Source organism: Sphaerodactylus townsendi, linkage group LG03 (genome assembly GCF_021028975.2).
Source record: "Sphaerodactylus townsendi isolate TG3544 linkage group LG03, MPM_Stown_v2.3, whole genome shotgun sequence".
NCBI classification, from domain to species: Eukaryota; Metazoa; Chordata; class Lepidosauria; order Squamata; family Sphaerodactylidae; genus Sphaerodactylus; species Sphaerodactylus townsendi.
Window position 1 is genome coordinate 150,291,453 of NC_059427.1, and position 21,913 is coordinate 150,313,365.

The window sequence follows — 21,913 nt, forward strand, 5'->3', positions numbered from 1 at the left end:
GCTTCAGAGCCAGTGGACCAGAAAGCTGTCCAAAGAGGTCTGCTTCTGACGCCTCTTTAAGATTTGTCTGAAATGGAGTAAGACATTGTCATTCAACAAGTTGCAGACACGGCCTGCCACTTGTCCGGGTGATTTTTCTCCACAAACCCCTGCACCTGACTGCAAATCGATGGAAACCGAGACAAATTTTTCACTGAAAAAATCGATGAAAACCAAAACTGGTGAAAACCGAAGGCAATGAAAACCGAGGTCCACTGTACTTTCGTTTTCTCACTTTCCCTGCTTAGTGGAACACAATAGAGGCGAGCCGGACATTTGTCTTATCTCCCACACCGGCCTTGAAGAGAAGAATGGTTATAACGTTCATGTCCTATTTCACTCTGCCTTTGATATGGGGTGACAAAGAGGGAGGGGGGAAGAAGAAGAGGCCTCGGGGTGATAAAAGGTTATACCCAAAGACAGTTCTCCAGAACTGGCTTTCTGTAGCCGTGCCAATCGATGTCTGTCAATAAAGGCTTCTGGTTCACAAATCCAGAGTCCGATATTTGTCTACAGATCCGGTCCTAGCATTTTACCTTGCCCCTTTTTCCAGAACCCTGTCTTGTTTGCAGAGTGTGAAAAGGAGACTGTCAAAAGAAGATCCACAAAGAGAACACCACAGGACCCCTTTAAGCATTAGGACTATTTTCTGCCCCTGTATCTATTTTCAGTGGCTTCCCAGGATTCCAAGCCCCATCAATTAATCCCATTTCAATGCTTCTCCGTTATCTTAATGAAACATCCCCTTTGTGCTGCTTTTCTCTCGGCAGTGGCAAGCGATTTCCCTGACTGTGATAGAAAAGGTGCAGATCGCAGCCATCATACTGGGTTCCCTCTTCCTCATCGCCAGCATCTCGTGGCTCATCTGGTCGTCCCTCAGCCCCTCGGCCAAGTGGCAGCGGCAGGACCTGCTCTTCCAGATCTGCTACGGCATGTACGGCTTCATGGACATTGTCTGCATAGGTAAGCGCTTCCACATCGAACGCCTCTTTGGCGGCTTAGAAACGGAATGGGGGAATCTCAGCCACCTTCCTGTTTAACTGGAACCTGCCGGAGGTGGGCAACAGGAAGTCTCTTGGTTGCACTCTAGGCATTTCATCTGCGGAACTCTATGCAAAATCACTGCCTGGTGGTTTCTGAAGGTGAAAGTAACTGTAGTTCTTTATGGGTGCTATCTCTGTAGGGGTGTGTGTGTGTGCGTGTTCGTGCGTGCGGGTGTGTGTGTGTGTGTGTGTGTGTGTGTGTGTGTGTGTGTGTGTGTGTGTGTGTGTGTGTGTGTGTGTGTGTGTGTGTGTGTGTGTATTTGATGATGATGATGATGATGATACGATGATATTGATGATGTTATTGATATTATTGTTAGTGTGCTCAAAGCAAAAGATGGGAGGTAACATTTTAGCCACTTTTCTTAGCATACAAGTTTACTTTCATGCCTGCCTGGCTCTCTGATGATTGTAACCACTAGAGGAATCAAGTTCTGAAACGGGCCCTCCAGAGGACACTTTTCATAGCACGGAGGGGCATACTGGCTTTCAAGTCTGGCCCAAATGACACTTGGGAAGAGTGGTTTTTGCTTCCGTGGCGGAGAGGAAAGAATTTGTGGCTTTGCTTGAAATGTGAACAACTTTCTATCGTATTCCCCCTTTATTTTCTTTAAAAAACTAATCCATTCTTCAAATAATCTTTCAACTGCAAAGGGCTTCCCTTCCTCGGCTTTATGCAAGGGCTGAATTTGGGGCCAGGTGCAGAATTCAGAAGAAGAGTGTGCCGTCAGGTAGCAGCCGACTCACGGCAGTGCATGGGATGTTCCAGGCAAGGGACAAGCAGAGGTGGTTTGCCATTACTTTCCTCCGCAGAACAGCCCCAGTCTTTCTGGATGGTTTCCCACCCAAGTGCTGACTGTGGCCGACTCTGCTTAGCTCCCAAGTTCTGATGAAAGCTTTTTAACAGTGACCCTGCCCCCCCAACCCCAACCCCCCCGCCAACTCCAGGCTTGGACCCTATTGGTTTGCTGTGGGATTTCTTCTTTCTGGGAGATGTAGAGGCTCCTCTGAGGATCTTGCGAGGCATTTCAGCGCACATCGTTCCAATGATTTTCAAAGTTTCTAGTTGTAAAATGAGTAAGATTCATAGCAGTAGACTGTCTTTACACTGTGAGGAGAGAAGTGCATGAAAAAGAAGAAGAGTTGGATTTATATCTCCCCCTTTCTCTCCTATAGGAGACTCAAAGGGGCTGACAATCTCCTTTCCCTTCCCCCCTCACAACAAACACCCTGTGAGGTAGGTGGGGCTGAGGGAGCTCGGAAGAACTGTGACTAGCCCAAGGTCACCCAGGTGGCGTGTGTTGGAGCGCACAGGCTAACCTGAATTCCCCAGATAAGCCTCCACAGCTCAGGCGGCAGAGCAGGAAATCAAACCAGGTTCCTTCAGATTAGAGTACACCTGCTCTTAACCACTACGCCACTGCTGCTACTGTAATAGTCAGATTCCTATCCCGAGTCAGATTCCTATCCCAAAGGCACATATGAAGATGGTGCATAAGATTGGGTGATACCCCAGAAGCAATAGGGACAGGTGGTAGATCCCATGTAGGACAGCTGCAGTCATAAATAGAGTTGTAGCCTTCTAACTAAGCTCATTTCTTTCAGCAGACTTAGAAAGCTGTAACTCCATCTAGAATTGCACTGTGAGTAAAAATTCCAGTGGTGAAGTGATTGGACTTCACTTCTTTGCACGGCTCCTGCTGTGGCCAGAACCAACACAATAAATCATTTAAATAAGTAGATATTAATGCCCATAGTTTATGGAGCGTGGGGTTTAGCTGTTCTTGGTACGGAATTTTCAGCACCCTGAATGTTTGCTCAGCGAATTGTTCATATTTACTGCCAGGGCACAGCCCATGAGCATACGAAAGAATGGTAAAAATGGGAGGTCCTTTGAGCATTTGCATATGGTGTCTCCCCCCCCCCCCCCCCAATCACTGATCAATTGCAGCTAACCCTGCTGCATTTGGGACTCAGGGTAAGAGGCTTTTTTTAAAAAGGCATGGAGCAGCAGTGGCGTAGTGGCTAAGAGCAGGTGCACTCTGATCTGGAGGAACCGGGTTTGATTCCCCGCTCTGCCGCCTGAGCTGTGGAGGCTTATCTGGGGAATTCAGATTAGCCTGTGCACTCCCACACACGTCGGCTGGGTGACCTTGGGCTAGTCACAGCTTCTCGGAGCTCTCTCAGCCCCACCCACCTCACAGGGTGTTTGTTGTGAGGGGGGAAGGGCAAGGAGATTGTCAGCCCCTTTGAGTCTCCTGCAGAAGAGAAAGGGGGGATATAAATCCAAACTCCTCCTCCTCCTCCTCCTCCTCCTCCTCCTCCTCCTCCTCCTCCTCCTCCTCCTCCTCCTCCTCCTCCTTCTTCTTCTTCTTCTTCTTCTTCTTCTTCTTCTTCTTCTTCTTCTTCTTCTTCTTCTTCTTCTTCTTCTTCTTCTTCTTCTTCTTCTTCTTCTTCTTCTTCTTCCCGTGAGGCACCTGGGCCCTTTCCGCACAAACCAAACAAAGCCTTCTGAAGCAGGACATACAATGTTTCCTCCATGGAGTTCCACGTGGTTTTTAGCCCAAAACATTTTATTTTCTGCATCAAAAATGTTTCATTTGCATGCTGTTCCCAAGCAATTATTTTTTTGAAAATGGTTTTCTGGAAGCCATTCCTTTGTGAAAGCATTTTCACTTGAGCGTGGGTCTCTTTAAAACATTTCCCACACCGCTCTGCGGTCCCTGGGCTTCCTTGCGTCCCCTTTAGCTTTAAAAGGGGCTTGGACAGATTTATGGAGGAGAAATCGATTTATGGCTACCAATCTTGATCCTCCTTGATCTGAGGTTGCAAATGCCTTAGCAGACCAGGTGATCGGGAGCAGCAGCTGCAGAAGGCCATTGCGTTCACATCCTGCCTGTGAGCTCCCAAAGGCACCTGGTGGGCCACTGCGAGTAGCAGAGAGCTGGACTAGATGGACTTTGGTCTGATCCAGCTGGCTTGTTCTTATGTTCTTATGTTCTTGTTAGTGCCATTTTCTGAGCTTGCACAGCTGTCTTACACCATATTTACACCAGTTTTTTTATTTGGGGGGGGGGTCGTGTCTACATATATAAATAGAAACGATCCCTAAAGAATAGCAGAATGAGGCTTTGAAGCCTTGTAGCATCAGATCGAAGAAGAAGTAAAAAAACACTGGAATGACCACAAAATGGTGGCCAGGAAGCATTTTTGAGGGGGTGAATGTGGAAAAAGGGGGGATGGGACTTGAGACCATTTGTAAAACATTTTCAAGGGCTTGTGAGGAAAGGACCCAGGTGGACTTCTGAGAGAGCCCCATACAAGCATTTACCATTCTAAAGTGACGTGAACAAAAATACTAAGAGGTAGGTCTTTCATCTTTGCTTGGATAAAACATAACATCAATATCAGCTTTCAGGCTTAAAATACACCGTTTAGTCAGCAGTAAATGTGAACAGTAATCTCCAATGGACCAGATTTCTAGCTCTAAGTTTGAGAATCCCGGTTTGCTTTTTCTTCCCCCTTATAGTTTCTAGGCCTCGAGTCTCCAAAATTCAAGCTCTGAAAATGCAGGAGGCTGCAGAAGCCTGAATCCATTAAATGGTTTGACTTTTTCAATTTTGTCCTCATCTGCCCAGTCTACCAGGGCTCATGGCCAACTTCTGAAATTATCACCCGTTGCTGAATAGTACTAACTCACAGTGAATTGTCACTTGATCCCTTCTGTATTCAGAATAATATTGTTATTACACATGCAGAAGAAGAAGAGTTTGGATTTATATCCCCCCTTTCTGTCCTGTAAGGAGACCCAGGGTGACTTGCAAGCTCCTCTCCCGTCCTCTCCCCACAACAGACACCTTGTGAGGTAGGTGGGAATGAGAGAGTTCTGAGAGAACTGTGACTAGCCCAAGGTCAGGAATGTAGGAGTGCAGAAACACAGCTGGTTCGCCAGTTAAGCCTTCGCCACTCAAGCGAGGGATCAAACCCAGTTCTCCAGATTAGAATCCACCTGCTCTTAACTTGATCTCAATCTTCCGAGTAATGTTTTTTGATGTCGGCCCTTCTTGCTGGAGGGAGGGGCCGTCTGTTGCTTCGGCTGGCATTTCAGGGTTTACTTGCTGGCAGGGCCTCCTCCCACCGCCCACCCCCATCCACCGCACAACCTTCTGCTTCCATCTTCCCCCTCACTTCTGTTCCTCCCCTCACTCCATGTGCCCAGCCGTCCATTACGATACTGAGCCAAATGTCATCCTTTAATTCCTGGCTCCTTTACATGCTACAGTTCAGATACTGTTATTTTTAACTAGCAAAATGCCCATCTGGAAAAAAAATGCCCATCATTATCATAGAGATAAAGAAGAGTTTGGATGTAGAACCCACTTTTCTCAACTCTAAGGAGTCTCAAAGGGGCTTACAAACTCCTTTTCCCTTCCTCTCCCCACAACAGACACTTTGTGAGGTAGGTGGGGCTGAGAGAGTTCAGAGAGAACTGTGACTGGCCAAGGTCACCCAGCTGGCTTTGTGCGGAGGAGCGGTGAAACACATCTGGTTCACCAGATAAGAGTCCGCCGCTCATGTGGAGGAGAGGGGAATCAAACCCAGTTCTCCAGATTAGACTCCACCTGCTCCTGATCACAACACCACACTGGTGAGGGCAGTACAGCTTGCTGCATACATACCATCACTCATCCACCCTGGCTCTGTGACAGTGGCGTTCCTGCCTAGGGACAGGGGGTACCCTATGTCCCCGGGCACCCCCCATTTGGTCACGTGGGGGGCGCCAACATTTCAGGGTCGTTTTGTGTGTTTTTAAATTTTTAAGTGTTTTTTTCACGTTCCGGCCTGAAGGGGGCGCATTTTTAAAATTAGCAGCACCAAAATTTCAGGGTACCATCCAGAGATTGTCCTGATGATACCACCCAATTTTGGTGATGTTTGGTTCAGAGGCAGCAAAGTTATGGACCCCCAAAGGGGGTGCCCCCATCCCCATTGTTTTCAATGGGAGCTAACCTGAGATGGGGGCTACCCATTTGAGGGACCATAACTTTGGTCCCCCTGAACATAACTTCACCAAACTTGGGTGGCATCATAAGAATAGTTAACAGGTGATGCCCTGAAAATTTGTTGTCACTAGCTTTAAAAATACACTCCTTCCAGGCACCCCAAGAAATTTGCCCAAGATTCTTTGTTTTGCAGTGACTTTGCTCCATTGTAGCCAATGGAGAATTTCTGAGTGTGTAGGCAGGCTGCACATTTTTGAAGATAGAGGCACCAGACTTTCAGGGTGGCCGCCCATACGCCGGGCGGGGGGGCACACCAAACTCAGGTTTTGTCCCCGGGCACCAGTTTGCCTAGGTACGCCCCTGCTCTGTGATAATAGGACACTATCTGCATCTCTGAGCTTCAGGGCTGCTGTTAGTCAAGACCCCAGAGATTTCCCTGTAGGGAAATGGTCTGAGTTTGAGGGGGAGTAAGAAAGGAGTTTGCAGTTTCTCACAGCCAGGGCATCTTTTGCAGTACCCGTCACTAACAAAAGTGACTGCTAGCAGCCAATGGCATTTTGTAGCAGGTCTCTGCTTGTTATGTGAATCTCGCCAAATGCCCACCATGATGACAAGAGCTTTGTATTGCAATAACTCCTGAGTGGGAGCTGATTTTGCCCGGTCCCACCTGGCCGCTAGCAAGGGATGTGGGAAAGGGTTGTCAGATCCTGATTGGGAAGATCATGGAGATTTGAGGAAAGAGTCTGGGTGGGAGACAGGCAGGGGCGTAACGAGGCAGCCCTGGGCAAACTGTAGCCCTGGGCAAAACCCGAGTTGGATGCCCCCCCCCCCCCATGGGCAGCCACTCCACCACGACCAAATTTTTTTTGCACCAGGACATTGGTGCCTGCAGGGGGTGCATTTTTAGACCTATCAGGAGACTGTTCTTATGCTACTCCCCAAGTTTGGTGAGGTTTGGTTCAAGGAGTCCAAAGTTATGGACTCCCAAAGGGGGTGCCCCATCCCCCATTGTTTCCAATGGGAGCTAATAGGAGATGGGGGCTACAGTTTTGAGGGTCCATAACTTTGGCCCCCCTGAACCAAACGGCACCAAACCTGGGGGGTATCATCAGGGCAGTCTCCTGATGAGACTCTGAAAGTTATGAGACTGTGTCTTCAGAAATGCCCCCCCCCCCAGCCTACAACCCCCATGGACAGCAATACAGAAAACTCAGTGCAGAACAAAGATTCTTGGGCAAATTTCTGAGATGTTCCTGCAGGGGGCGCATTTTTGGATGTATTGGCACCAAAATTTCAAGGTGTCATCTGGAAACTGTCATTATGGTACCCCCCAGGTTTGGTGCAGTTTGGTTCAGGGGGGCCAAAGTTATGGACCCTCAAAACTGTAGCCCCCATCTCCTATTAGCTCCCATTGGAAACAATGGGGGATGGGGCACCCCCTTTGGGAGTCCATAACTTTGGACTCCTTGAACCAAACCTCACCAAACTTGGGGGGTAGCATAAGGACAGTCTCCTGATGATACGCTGAAAATCTGGTGCCGCTAGCCTGAAAAACTGCGCCCCCTTGCAGGCCAAAAAACGGAAAACCACTAAAAAAATACTCCAAAATCTAACCCTGCATCTTTGATGCTCCCTGGCTAAGCAGGATGCCCTGGGCAGCTGCCCACCTTGCCCAATGGGCATTACGCCCCTGGAGACAGGGACCTCAGTGGGGCTCAGTGCCATAGAGTCCATCCTCCAAAGCATCCCTTTCATCCAAGGGGACTGATCTCTGCAGTCTGGAGCTGAGGTGTAATTCTAGGGGAATCCTCAAGTTCCACCTAGAGCAGGGGTGGGCAATTATTTTTTCCACGGGGCCGCATGAGAAACAGAAAATATTGCGGAGGGCCGGGCCAAAAGGCCGAACTCAATTCTGCATAATATTTATTGTATTTCTTTATATTAAAAAAGCAGTAAATAGCATTGTTTTGACAAGCAGGCAAGACTAGTATATGTTACAGTTATGCAATGAAAAAGTGAGGTTGCCTTCCAAAAAATGTAATTTATTCACACAAATAAATGTGAATAAATGTGCCATAGGTTCGCCACCACTGCCTTAGTGGGAACCCTTGAGAACTGAATCTGTTCCATTGGAATACCAGACCAGGACAGAAATGTAGGTAATTTTTCAAGTGCTGCCTCCACGATTCTGTAGAACGGCATTTGGCCACAATCACTGGACTGACGCAGACTCCTATTTTGGTCCCTGGCCATTTGGATCTGGCTTAGCATCTGTGTGAATAAAATCTGTGCGCCTTCTTCACACTTTTTAAACGATTTCTCCTCCATCGGAGACCTCAGGAATTAATGAGACCTGATTGCTTGAACGAAGTAAGTTTATGCATGGATAGGATGGAAAATGAGAGAGGCCTGTTTGCAACGGCTCCGCTGCTTGACATAGTGCAGGTTAACTGTGATATGCAACCCCAAATCTCTGATCAGACCTTTCATAGCACTTCTATGGGGGGAAGGGCAAGGAGATTGTAAGCCCCTTTGAGTCTCCTGCAGGAAAGAAAGGGGGGATATAAATCCAAACTCCTCCTCCTCCTCCTCCTCCTCCTCCGCCTCCTCCTCCTCCTCCTCCTCCTCCTCCTCCTCCTCCTCCTCTTCTTCTTCTTCTTCTTCTTCTTCTTCTTCTTCTTCTTCTTCTTCTTCTTCTTCTCTTCTTCTTCTTCTTCTTCTTCTTCTTCTTCTTCTTCTTCTTCTTCTTCTTCTTCTTCTTCTTCTTCTTCTTCTTCTTCTTCTTCTTCTTCTTCTTCTTCTTCTTCTTCTTCTTCTTCTTCTTCTTCTTCTTCTTCTTCTTCCTCCTCCTCCTCCTGTGCTCTGAGTGAGCCCTGTTTGATTCTCAGATTCACTGTTTCCTCTACAGTGTGCAGACTTCTGCCTAGTTGGGTTCGGCAATGACAGGCAGGTATTTAATAGCACTTAAAATGCCTATAACGCACTTCCACATACACCAAAGCTCAGGGCAGTTTTCTGTTGTCAAAGTTGATTGAACTTTGGTTTTAAATATGTATAACGATGGATCCATATCCATACGAGTGCCCATGTAGCTCTTGGAAGGTGAAATAAAGATCGCAGAGCCTCTCCTGCCACACCAGTGCTCTGATATTAAAGGCAATTTCCTTGTCTCTGTTTTTAAAATCTGTTTTTGTTGCAATGCGAACGGGCCTCGAACGATCACTTCCTGTTCTGCCTAGGGCTGCCAACTCTGTTACAAAGTTCCTGGAGACTTGGGGGGGGGGGGGGGGTTGGGTTTTATGGAGGGGAAGAACCTCAGTAGGGGATGTGTCAAGAGGCCACTCTCCACAGCAGCCATTTTCTGGCATGGACTTTGACGTCAGAGCCACCGAGCCAGCAGCTGTAGGAGGACGTGATGTTCAGCCCCCTGATGGCAGCTGACTTGCTTGCAAAAGCAGCAAAGAGTGGGAGTCACATCGGAGGACTTGCTGCAGACTCTGGGTGGCTTTGAAACTAACCATATTTTACAGGGCTTAGGGCAGGGGTGTCCCACTCTGGCGCTTCAGATGTTCATGGACTACAATTCCCATCAGCCCCTGGCTTAGGGACTCACTTGCTTTGTTTAAATCCCAGGTCTTGATATAGAGCAGGGGTCCCCAATCTTTTTGAGCCTGTAGGCACTTGTGAAACTCTGACACAGCACAGTAGGTGATGCCACAAAATGGCCGCCATCATACTGGCAGGCCCTCAGCTGGTGTGAGTGAACAGGTAGAGGATTTTTTTGAAGGGGGGAACTCAGTTTTTGAGGTTTATATTCAGTGTTAAAAGACTATACTGTTTCATTTCAGGAACAGCAGAGTTCCAATTTGAGGCCAATCTAAAATCTCCTAAATTTGTATTTTCTAATGTTGAAGATTGCCAAGGAAGTCCAGGATTGCCACACGTTTCAACAGATGCTAGAGGAAGCTAATAAAACCTGTTCCCCGATCTCTCTGGGAATACCTGTGGATAGATTAATTGTAGCCCGGTACCTTTATCTCCTGGTTGAGGCCGGTGGGCGTGATGAGCAATCACCCCTTTAGCTTTAGGTGTAATGCCCTGCCTTCTTCCTTTAGCCTTGGACGCCACCTTGGAATCCCACATAAAGAAAGGAAATGCCCGTGTGGCATGGGTTCTGTGGAAACAGTATCTCATATGCTGTTGAATTGTCCTTTTTATGAGATAGGTAGGAAGAAGCACATAATCCCCTTCCTGCATGGAAGTGAAGGCATCACAGATACACAGAAGGTTATATATCTTTTAAACAGCCACAACTACGAGCTGTTGGAAGCGGTGGCTAAATTTTTAAATGGTGTTATTTTAACTCGTCAGAAGTTGTAAAGTTGTAAAGGCTGTTATTATCTTGCTAAATTAATCTTAAACAATTTATATGCCATTAAAGGTATTCGAAATCGAATGTGGAGGATTGCTACACGCAGGCAGGTGATGGCAAACCACTTCTGAAAACCATGCCTTTTCACTACCAAATCTGTGTGGGCCAACAATGGCTTTTTCCACACAAGTAAATGAAAATGTTTGGAAAACATTTTCAGAATGTTTTGAATCCTCCCTGTTTGTTTGCACTCATCCCCCCGAAACAATTCCTGGCGGCCATTTTATGATCATTCTAGGTTTTTTTGGTATTCTCTGTGGATTTGATGCTCCGATGCCTCAACGACGTGCTCTCTCAGCTTTGAAGATTCAATCCCCCACCCCCAATAAAAAAGAAATGAGAAAAATTAACCAGCAAGATGACAGAGCAAGCTTAGAAAATGATGCCGGGGAGGAAATCCGGGGATTGCAGAGGGGCATGGGGAGTGTCTTACAGAGACCACAAGCAAGTGAAAGCGGGTTGCAAACATTTTTAGAAAATGCATCGCTAAAATCAAGGATGCATTTAAACATTTTCAGACTGCAAATAAAATGTTCTGTGCTAAAAACATTGCTGAACGCCTTGGAGGAAACGTTTTATTTTGGTTGTGCGGAAAGTACCGTATATACTCGTGTATAAGTCGACCCGCATATAAGTCGAGGCACCTAATTTTACCACAAAAAACTGGGAAAACTTATTGACTCGTGTATAAGTCGAGGGTGGGAAATGCAGCAGCTACTGGTAAATTTCAAAAATAAAAATAGATACCAATAAAATTACATTAATTGAGGCGTCAGTAGGTTAAATGTTTTTGAATATTTATTTCAAAGAAAAACAGTAAAGTGGCTCTGTAAGTGGAAAAGAGGGTCAACAAGAACAATATGGTCTCAACAATAACTTTAAAAGCACAAAAACCTTAGCTCAATCAGCAACCAAGCTAACACACAAGAGTTAAAATCCTTCCAAACTGGATTCTTTCTCATCATCTGTATGTTCAAATGTAACCCAACTTAGATGTTAAGAGGGATATTGTCAGAAATGGAAAATTTACTATTAGCTTCCATTGTAAACAATGGGGGATGGGGCACCCTTTTTGGGGGTCAATAACTTTAGATCACCTGACCCAAACTTCACCAAACCTGGTTGGTATCATAAAGAGACTCTCCTGATGATACCAGCCAGGTTTGGTGAAGTTTGGTTCAGAGGGTCTAAAGTTATGGACCCTCAAAAGAGTAGCTTCATCTAGTATTAGCTCCCATTGAAAACAATGGGGAATGGTGGCACCTCCTTTGGTGGTCCATAACTTTGGACCCCCTAAACCAAATTTTACCAAACTTGGCTGGTACCATCAGGAGTATCTTCTGAGGGTACCCTGAAATTTTGGTGCCGCTAGCGTAAAAACAGCACCCCCTGCTGGCTGGCAAAGTAAAAACACACAAAAAATTTTAATGACCCGCATATAAGTCGAGGGGAGCTTTTTCAGCATTAAAAATGTGCTGAAAAATTCGACTTATACATGAGTATATACGGTACCATTTAGTTAACTTTTAGTTAAGGTATTATCTGTGATCTCATTCATATTCAGTTTGTCTGAATGATGTTTAGAATTCTGTTTTTTTAGTTAGGTGGTGTGTTCTTTAACAAGTAAAGACAGCCAGAGGTTAAGTGTCAAACTAGAACTGAAGAGATCCTGAAGTTGCCACCTGCAGGTGAATCTCATTGGATGTCCTTGGGCCAGTAATTCTTTCTCAGCTGCCCTCAGGGTTGTTGTAGGGGAAAAATGTGACGGAGGGCCACTAACCTGGGTTCCTTAAAGAAACGATGCAATAAAAATGTGGGAGATAATAATAATAAACAAATAGTTATTCATACATGATTCAAAAGATTTGGAAGGCAACTATGTTTTTAAAACTGCAAATTGTTTTTCTTTCTTATGAGGGGAAAAAGAGGGTGCCACGAAGGAACCAAGAAACAAAATCTGTGTAAAACCTTTTATTAGAGCCAACCAAAATGACACAAAACACTGCACAGTCTTTCAAGCTCATCAGAACCCTTCGTCAGGCTGGGTGGTGTGAAAATTAAAAAGCAGTGGAGGTTAAAAGCAGATTATTCAGGGCAAAATCTTGAGGAAACAGCCAAGCAGGAACATGTTGTGTGAGGAAGGGCTGAAAGTTGTTGCTTTGGAGGTATTTATACTACCGGTAAATAGGGTCAGTAAGAGCCAATCAGCTCATTGGCCTGTAACATCCAAGCTGGAACAAAGCTTGCTGATGGGCTGGGAGCATCTCAGGCCTGGTCCATATATACAGCAGAATGGTGGACCATTGCACACTCCTGGGGAGGGTGTGGGGAGGGTCATCCCTGTATCACTGGGGTGTTGTGGGGTTTCCAGGTTGTATGACCGTGTTCCAGCAGTATTTTCTCCTGACGTTTCACCTGCATCTGTGGCTGGCATCTTCAGAGGATATCCTCTTGCTCCTGGATATTCAGAGGATATCCTCTTGCTCCGGGATATTCAGAGGATATCCTCTGAAGATGCCAGCCACAGATGCTGGCGAAACACCAGGAGAAAATACTGCTGGAACACGGTCATACAACCTGGAAACCCTACAACACCCTAGTGATTTCTGCCGCGAAAGCCTTCGACAATACATTCATCACTGTATTGTTCACCTGTGTAAAAGTCCACACACATTCAAATGTACTCGACCAAGAAGAAAGGTTCTAATGCCGAACCCGTCATGTATTGCTTTAGTTTTTCATTCCCAGATAATGCAAGGGAAGTTGTTATAAATCAGTCCTCAGCCGCTGTCTGAAGCGGTACCATGGATTTTACCACCTCAGGGGTCTGCTGTGTCCGTTTGTCCTCATTGGGTTGCATGTGTCAACAGGGCCTGAAAGAGTTAGGCTATCAAAACCACTGAGTTTCTGAAAACCAGGACTCCAGCCAGGTTATGTGGTTTATAAACACTGTTAGCTAAAAACTGTTGCTGTTGCTGCCCTGCCAGGCTCTGCTTGCTTTTGGGTCAGAGGGGAGGGTGGGCGGGGGATTGGCTGGGCTGCTGCCAGGTCAGACAGGAGGTCGCCTTGCCACCAATGCCCTGCCAGGCCCTGCTTGCTCCCGTGGTATGGGGGAGATAGGCAGGAGACTGGCAGGCGGAGAGGAATGTGGTGGGGCCAATTACCGTGCGGGACTCACTTCCACGGGTGGCTTGGCTGGAACAGAGTCCTGAACAGCGATTGGCTGGAAGTGAGTTGTTGCCACACATTCCATCTTTCGGCAATTATGTCTTCGAATACTTAACCTGCCAAATAGGCAGATAACCTTGTCACTATGGTGTTTCTTGGTGACAGAATCGCTGTCACATGCTTGTCACAGTGGCTTCCTCATACGGTTGAAAATGTAGGTGGTGTAATTATGGCTCGCTGTACCTTGTGGCAGCTTGGCCGGGGAGGGGGGGGGTTGGTGGTTCTGAGAGGATGGCTAGAAATTTCTACCTCTTAACGTTACACGCCCTTATTTGGAGAGATGGGAAGAGAGAGTGCGGGAACCATTTTTAATTGGGAGCTGATGACATTCGCTGGAGAAAACGAAGCCACATGGATGGCACTGACGGATGAGTTCTGGCGAGACAGAACGATAACAGCCAAGTCCTTGTCGGAAGGCAGCAGTGCGCTGTCATTGGGAAATGAATGAATGACTTTTCCATTTCCCATTGATCCAGCAGGGACACGTGTCACATGGTAACGACCCCGTTAAGGGATGGCAGGCGCTTGACTGATTGTCACTGGGCGGCATCCAGTTGGGAGATGGTATTTATAACTTATTGCGTTTAGAGTTGGATCATATGGAGAGGGGTGGGGGGAGAATCTATTGCTTTAAAAAGGAATCTAGGTTAGTCTGTTGTTTCAAAACAAACCCACATCTAGTTAAAGGACATTTGTTCAAAAAGTTACCTTAGCTAATAGACCAATATTGCCCCTGGTTCAGTGTATCCTAAAATCTAATTAATTGACCCTAACATTTGCCTTATGTATCCTGTTTCTTGTAAACTTTTACTTCATTGTCAATTTATTCATACACATAGTTTTTTCCAAGACCAGCTTTCCTTTGTCCGTGCTTCCATCTAATATCTATTTCCTTGCGGTTTTTAAATTATCTGTTGAAATCAGATTTTCTCACAAATCTGTGTGCATTACATTAAGCGTTGCCTTTTAATGAGCCCAAGAAATAGACCAATGTGCAAAGAGACAGATCATTCTGTTATCCTGGAGATATTTTTTTAAGTTTTAATTTTTTTTTTTCACACAGCCGCGAAATTAATTTCTCTATCAGATAAATCATAACCTGACCAGCAAGCTTTCCCAGATCTTCACTGATAAACTCATTGAAAGCTTCCCGGCTTGGGATGCATGATTGATTAAAAGCTTAATGAATGCTTGGTTTAATCCTAATGTAGAATCCCAGTGGAGGAGGGGAGACACAAACTCCAATTGGCTGAGGCACGTGCCTTTAGGCAATGCAGCAAATTGGAGCCTGATTCAAAGCTTCCTAAATCTGAATGCTTTCAGTTGTACTGTACATGTGGAGAGAGGGAGGGTGACCATAGCAACAAACTGTATGGTATGTTAAGAAGACATATATATATATACAGTGGAACCTCAGTTTTCGTTGGCAGGCGGAGAACCATTCCTCTCGCACTGAGGATACCCCTCGGGGAGGTGGGGGGCTCCTTGTAGTGGGTGATTCGATCATTAGAAATGTAGAGAGTTGGGTTTTGTGAGAGGCGTGATGACGCTGGTGACTTGCCTGCCTGGTCGCGAAGGATTCTTGGATGTCGCGCTTTGTCTAGATAGGCACGAACAGTGCTGGGGTGGAGTCAGCAGTTGTGGTCCACATTGGCACTGACATTGAAATGTAGCGGGAGGTTCTGGAAGTCGGTAGGCTGCTAGGGGAAACAGGTTGAGATCCAGGACCTCCAAGGTGGCATTCTCAAGAAATGCTACCGTTCCGCAGCGAGCGAGCTAGGCAGCGGAGTCTGGGAGTCTCAATCGTGGATGAAGAAGGTGGTGTAAGGCAGAGGGTTTCAGATTTGTCAAGAACTGGGGAACCTTTTGGGACAAAGGTAGGCCTGTACAAACGGCAGGGACAGACTTCATCTTAACCAAGAGGAACCAGGCTGCTGGCGGCTCAACATTAAAAGGTGGCAGAACAGCTTTTAAACTGATCACTGAGGGAAGCCGACCAGGAGCTGAGGTGACGGTTGAATACAGTATCTATGGGGATGCAGACAGAGAGGGAGGTTTTCTAAATCAACCCTGTACAAAGCGAGGAACATAGCAATGTGCATGTGACAGGATAGTGTCTACAAAAGACTTGAGGGTAAAAGCACATAATCAGGTTAAGGACAGAGACAGGGTATACAGGTGTCTCTATGCTAATAGTAAACATTCGACCCTAAAATGGGAAGCTAGAATACAGAGTTTTGAAGGAGGACTTTGATATAGTGGGCATTACAGAGACATGGTGGAATGAGGAGAACCAGTGGGATGCTGTTATGCCAGGCTACAGGCTCTATAGGAAGGATAGGACAGAGCATTGGGGGGTGGAGTTGCCCTTTACATCAAAGAGAGCATAGTATCACATAAAATAGAGCAATGCAAGGGAGCTGGTTTACCTACAGAATCACTGTGGATATCAATACCAGGTGTGAAGGACAGTTTAATAATGAGAATATATTATCGTCCCCTGACCAAAATTTTTACAAGAGGATTCTGAGATGGAAAAAAAAAATTAGAGAGGCCAACAAAACAAAAATGTAGTGGTAATGGGTGATTTTAACTATCCCCATATAAACTGGAAAAATGCATGTTCAGGTCATAGTAAGGAGAGAGCATTCCTGGATATGCAAATGACTGTGGCTTAGAGCAGATGGTTGTGGAACCAACCAGGGGAGGTGATCCTAGATCTAATTCTATGTGGGACCCAGGACCTGGTGCAGGAAGTCAGTGTTGTTGAGCCGATGGGACCACAATGCTGTCAGATTCAGTATCTCAGCATGTGAACAAGTGGCAACTACTAATGTAGTTACATTAGCCTTCAGAAAGGAAATTTCTCAAAGATGAGGGGGGGATAGTCATGGGAAGCTGAAAGGGAAAATCCAAAGAGAGTCAAAACTGTCCAGGATGCTTGGAGGTTAAAAACACAGTAATAAAAGCTCAGCTGGAATGTGTTCCACAGGTTAGAAAAAGGCAGCACCCAGTCAAAGAAAGCCACCATGGTTAACAAAGAGGTTGAGAGAATTATCAGAAAAAAAGAAAATGTGCTGGAGAAATGGAAGTCCAGTTTGGCTGATGAAGAATATGAGAGGGAACACAAATGGTGGCAAAAGAGAAGCAAGTTAGCTGTAAAGAGAGGAAGCAAAAAAAGGATTATGAAGGCACGCATGGCTATGAACATCAAGACCAGCAACAAACAGTTCTTCAAGTACATCAAAAGCAGGAAGCCAGCAAAAGGAGGCGGTAGGCCGTTAGATGACAAAGGAACAAAGGGTGTGCTAAAAGATGGCAGGGAGATTGCAGAGAAGCTGAATGAATTCTTTGCATCTGTCTTCACCCAAGAGGAGGTGAGGAACATTCCTGCACCTGAACCAAGCTTCTTAGAAGGCGAATCCGAGGAACTAGCGAAGATAGTGGTAGACAAGGAAGAAGTTCTGGGAGCCATTGATAAACTAAATGTTACCAAATCCCCTGGCCCAGATTGCATTCACCCAAGAGTTCTTAAAGAGCTCAAGCATGAAATTGCTGATCTTCTCACTTTAATATGCAATTTATCCCTGAAATCAGGCTCCATCCCTGAAGACTGGAAGATGGCCAATGTCACACCAATCTTTAAGAAAGGATCTAGGGGGGGGACACAGGAAATTACAGGCCAGTCAGTTTGACATCTGTTCCTGGTAAATTAGTAGAATCTATCATTAAAGATAAAATTATAAAACATGTAGAAAAGCAAGACCTGCTGAGGAAGAGTCAGCATGGCTTTTGCAGAGGCAAATCCTGTCTTACAAACTTAGTAGAGTTCTTTGAGGGTGTAAACAGGCATGTGGATAGGGTGAACCCGGTGGACATTGTCTACTTGGATTTCCAAAAGGCTTTTGACAAAGTTCCTCACCAGAGAGACTGTTGAGAAACTCAGCAATGAAGAAGGAATAAGAGGGAAGTCCTCCTATGGATTAAAAACTGGTTGAGAAACAGGAAACAAGAGTGGGTGTAAATGGGAAGTTCTCACAATGGAGAGATGTCGGGAGTGGTGTCCCCAAGGATCCGCTTTTAGACCAGTGCTCTTTAACCTATTCATAAATGACCTGGAAGTAGGGGTGGGTAGCGTGGTGGCCAAGTTTGCAGATGATACCAAATTATGTAGGGTGGTGAGAACCACAAAGGATTAGAAGAGCTCCAAGCGGTTGTGATAAATTAGGTGAGTGGGCTCAGAAATGGCAAATGCAGTTCAATGTAGCAAAATGTAAAGTGATGTACATAGGAGCAAAAAATCCAAACTTCACATACCTGCACTACAGGGTCAGTGCTATCAGTCACAGACCAGGGATTTAGAGGCGTCTTAGTTGATAGTTCCATGGGAATGTCAACTCAATTCATGGCAGCTGTAAAAAAAAGGCAAACTCTATGCTGGGGATCATTAGAAAAGGAATTGATAATAAAACTGCAAGGATTGTCATGCCCTTATATAAAGCAGTGGTGCGACTGCACCGGAGTACTGTGTGTCCAGTTCTGGTAAGCATCTCCAAAAAGAGATATTGAGGAGATAGAAAAAAGGGCAGAGAAGGGCAACAAGGATGATCGAGGGACTGGAGCACCTTCCCTATGAGGAGAGGCTGCAGCGTTTGGGACTCTTTAGTTTGGAGAGGAGGCGGCTGAGGGGGGATATGATTGAAGTCTATAATATTACACATGGGGTAGAAAAATGTTGACAGAGAGACATTTTTCTCTCTTTCTCACAATACTAAGAACCAGGGGGCATACATTGAAAATGCTGGGGAAGAATTAGGACTAATAAAGGAAACACTTCTTCACGCGACGTGTGATTGGTGTTTTGGAATATGCTGCCACAGGAGGTGGTGATAGCCACTAACCTTTATAGCTTTAAAAGGGGCTTGGACAGATTTATGGAGGAGAAGTCGATTTATGGCTACCAATCTTGATCCTCTTTGATCTGAGATTGCAAATGCCTTAACAGACCAGGTGATGGGAGCAACAGCCGCAGAAGGCCATTGCGTTCACATCCTACATGTGAGCTCCCAAAGGCACCTGGTGGGCCACTGCGAGTAGCAGAGAGCTGGACTAGATGGACTTTGGTCTGATCCAGCTGGCTTGTTCTTATGTTCTTATGTTCTTATGTTGGTAATCCGTCCAAAAACAAATTGATGAAAACCGAAACTGATGAAAACCGAGGCAAACTTTTCCATAGGAATCAATGTAAATTCAATTAATCCATTCTAGGCCAGGGGTAGGGAACCTGCGGCTCGAGAGCCGCATGCGGCTCTTCTGCCCTTGCTCTGTGGCTCCACGAGCTGAGCCACTGGCCCCATCCTTGCCCGCCCTGCAGGCAGCAGGGCAGGCGCACCAACTGCCCACGGCTGGCTGGGCCGCGCTGCGGGCTTCCCCTCTCGCCTGCCTCTTTGGAGTGGGGTGGCTGTTTTCCCGGTGGCCGGCAAGGCCGAGCCGCTGGCCCCATCCTTGCCCGCCCTGCAGGCAGGTAAAAAAAGGTAAAAAAACCCAATATATACAGTGCTATCTTTATTTTAAATGTCAAAAATTATTTGCGGCTCCAAGTGTTTTCTTTTCCCATGGAAAACGGGTCCAAATGGCTCTTTGAGTGTTAAAGGTTCCCTACCCCTGTTCTAGGCACTTCAGAAAACATACCAAAAACACATTTTTTTGGTGAATAAACATAGTGTTTAATGCTGAAAACAGTAACAAACAAAAACACTAGGACCAGCTTCAGAGCCAGTGGACCAATGTTGCACCAGAAAGCTGTCCAAAGAGGTCTGTTTCTGATGCCTCTTTAAAATTTGTCTGAAATGGGGCAAGGTGTTGTCATTAAACAATTTGCAGACACAGCCTGCAACAGCTTTGTCCGGGTGATTTTTCTCCACAAACCCCTGCACCTGACTGCAAAATCGATGAAAACCGAGACAAATTTTTCACTGAAAATATCAATGAAAACTGAAACCAATGAAAATCGAGGTTCCACTGTATTTTATTTATATATATATATATATTACTATGTAAGCAATTTTATGCATCATCAGAAAGGAGAAGTTTTCTCACAGGGATCAGTGACAGTTTTCATTATTCTTTATAATGCCCTGTCCATGCACATGGCGCGAGTAATATGAACACAAAAAAAGTCTGCTCTGGGGAACTTATTAGTATCTAAGAACATAAGAACTAGCCAGCTGGATCAGCCCAGAGTCCATCTAGTCCAGCTCTCTGCTACTCGCAGTGGCCCACCAGGTACCTTTGGGAGCTCACATGCAGGATGTGAAAGCAAGGGCCTTCTGCGGCTGTTGCTCCCGAGCACCTGGACTGTTAGGGCATTTGCAATCTCAGATCAAAGAGGATCAAGATTGTTAGCCATAAATCGACTTCTCCTCCATAAATCTGTCCAAGCCCCTTTTAAAGCTCTCCGGGTTAGTGGCCATCACCACCTCCTGTGGCAGCATACTCCAAATACCAATCACACGTTGCGTGAAGAAGTGTTTCCTTTGATTAGTCCTAATTCTTCCCCCCAGCATTTTCAATGAATGCCCCCTGGTTCTAGTATTGTGAGAAAGAGAGAAAAATTTCTCTCTGTCAACATTTTCTACCCCATGCATAATTTCATAGACTTCAATCATATCCCCCCTCAGCCATCTCCTCTCCAAACTAAAGAGTCCCAAACGCTGCAGCCTCTCCTCATAGGGAAGGTGCTCCAGTCCCTCAATCATCCTTGTTGCCCTTCTCTGCACTTTTTCTATCTCCTCAATATCCTTTTTGAGATCTGGCTGACCAGAACTGGACACAGTACTCCAAGTCGCGGTCGCACCACATTTATATAAGGGCATGACAATCTTTGCGAGTTTATTCTCAATTCCTTTCCTAATTATCCCCAGCATAGAGTTTGCCTTTTTCACAGCTGCCATGCATTGAGTTGACATTCCCATGGAACTATCAACTAAGACGCCCAAATCCCTTTCCTGGTCTGTGACTGATAGCACTGACCCTTGTAGCGTGTATGGGAAGTTTGGATTTTTTGCCCCTATGTGCATCACTTTGCATTTTGCTACATTGAACTGCATTTGCCATTTCTTAGCCCACTCACCTAATTTATCAAGGTCCGCTTGGAGCTCTTTGCAATCCTTTGTGGTTCTCACCACCCTACATAATTTGGTATCATCTGCAAACTTGGCCACCACGCTACCCACCCCTAATTTCAGTAGTGTTGAGGGTGGATGGAAGTGAAGCAAAATACATGTAAATTGTTATCCTACCATCTCTCGAAGTAGCTCGGAGTGACAGATGGGGTTCTACCTTCTATGCTTTCCTTCCATCATGGTGTAGTGGTTAGGAGCAGGTGGACTCTAATCTGGAAAACGGGGTTTGATTCCCTTCTCTTCCACATGAGCGGCGGACTCTTGTCTGGTGAGCTGGATTTCTTTCCCCACTCCTACACATGAAGCCTGCTGGGTGGCCTTGGGCTAGTCACAGTTCTCTCAGAACTCTCGCAGTCCCACCTACCTCACAAGGTACCTGTGGGGTGGGGTATAAATTATTCTTCTAACAGCAACCCTATGAGGTAGGGTGGGCATTGTTTCTTCATTTTTCAAAACACCAGGGCATCCATTCCACGGAAATGTATAGTTTTTTCTTATTATTGTATGCCATTTTTGGTCCCTTTGCAGGAGAAAACAGGATATCAATATTTAAATAAATAAATGAAAGCTGAGAATCTGGGAGGTGGCGTGGGGTAAGGGGAGAGCCAGAAACGGGAGTTGTGGCATGATGTTATTACCCAATTTACTCCAAAGAAATTAACCTTGTTTAGCAAGAGAGCCCCGGCATCCATATTCAAAACAAACGATGCTGATCCATGTAATGTACGCAGCTGTGTGTACATTACATTATTTTGCATTGAAATGTACAAAATACATTGTATTGAAATACTCAATTGGCAACTTGACTTTCTTCTTTGTCCTGCTCTAAGGATTCTGTGGGACATAGTGTGTTCTAGCTCACAACAGCTCTGTGAAGTAGGCCAGGCAGATAGAATGTGATTGCCCTCAGACTGCACAGTGCATTTCATTGCTGAGCCAGGACCGACTGCAGAAGAACAAGATCCAAATCTTGACGCGTGGGCT

The 21,913-nt window shown here is 45.8% G+C and overlaps 1 protein-coding gene across 1 annotated transcript in view; it reads left to right on the top strand.

Annotated features, from left to right (window-relative positions):
- MARCHF9 (membrane associated ring-CH-type finger 9) overlaps window positions 1-21,913 on the top strand; it is an 80,689-nt gene that overhangs the window by 56,784 nt on the left and 1,992 nt on the right. Inside the window, exon 3 of the mRNA XM_048490940.1 lies at window positions 810-1,002. Within this exon, the coding sequence (XP_048346897.1) occupies window positions 810-1,002 (193 nt within the window). The remainder of the gene's footprint in view (window positions 1-809; window positions 1,003-21,913) is intronic.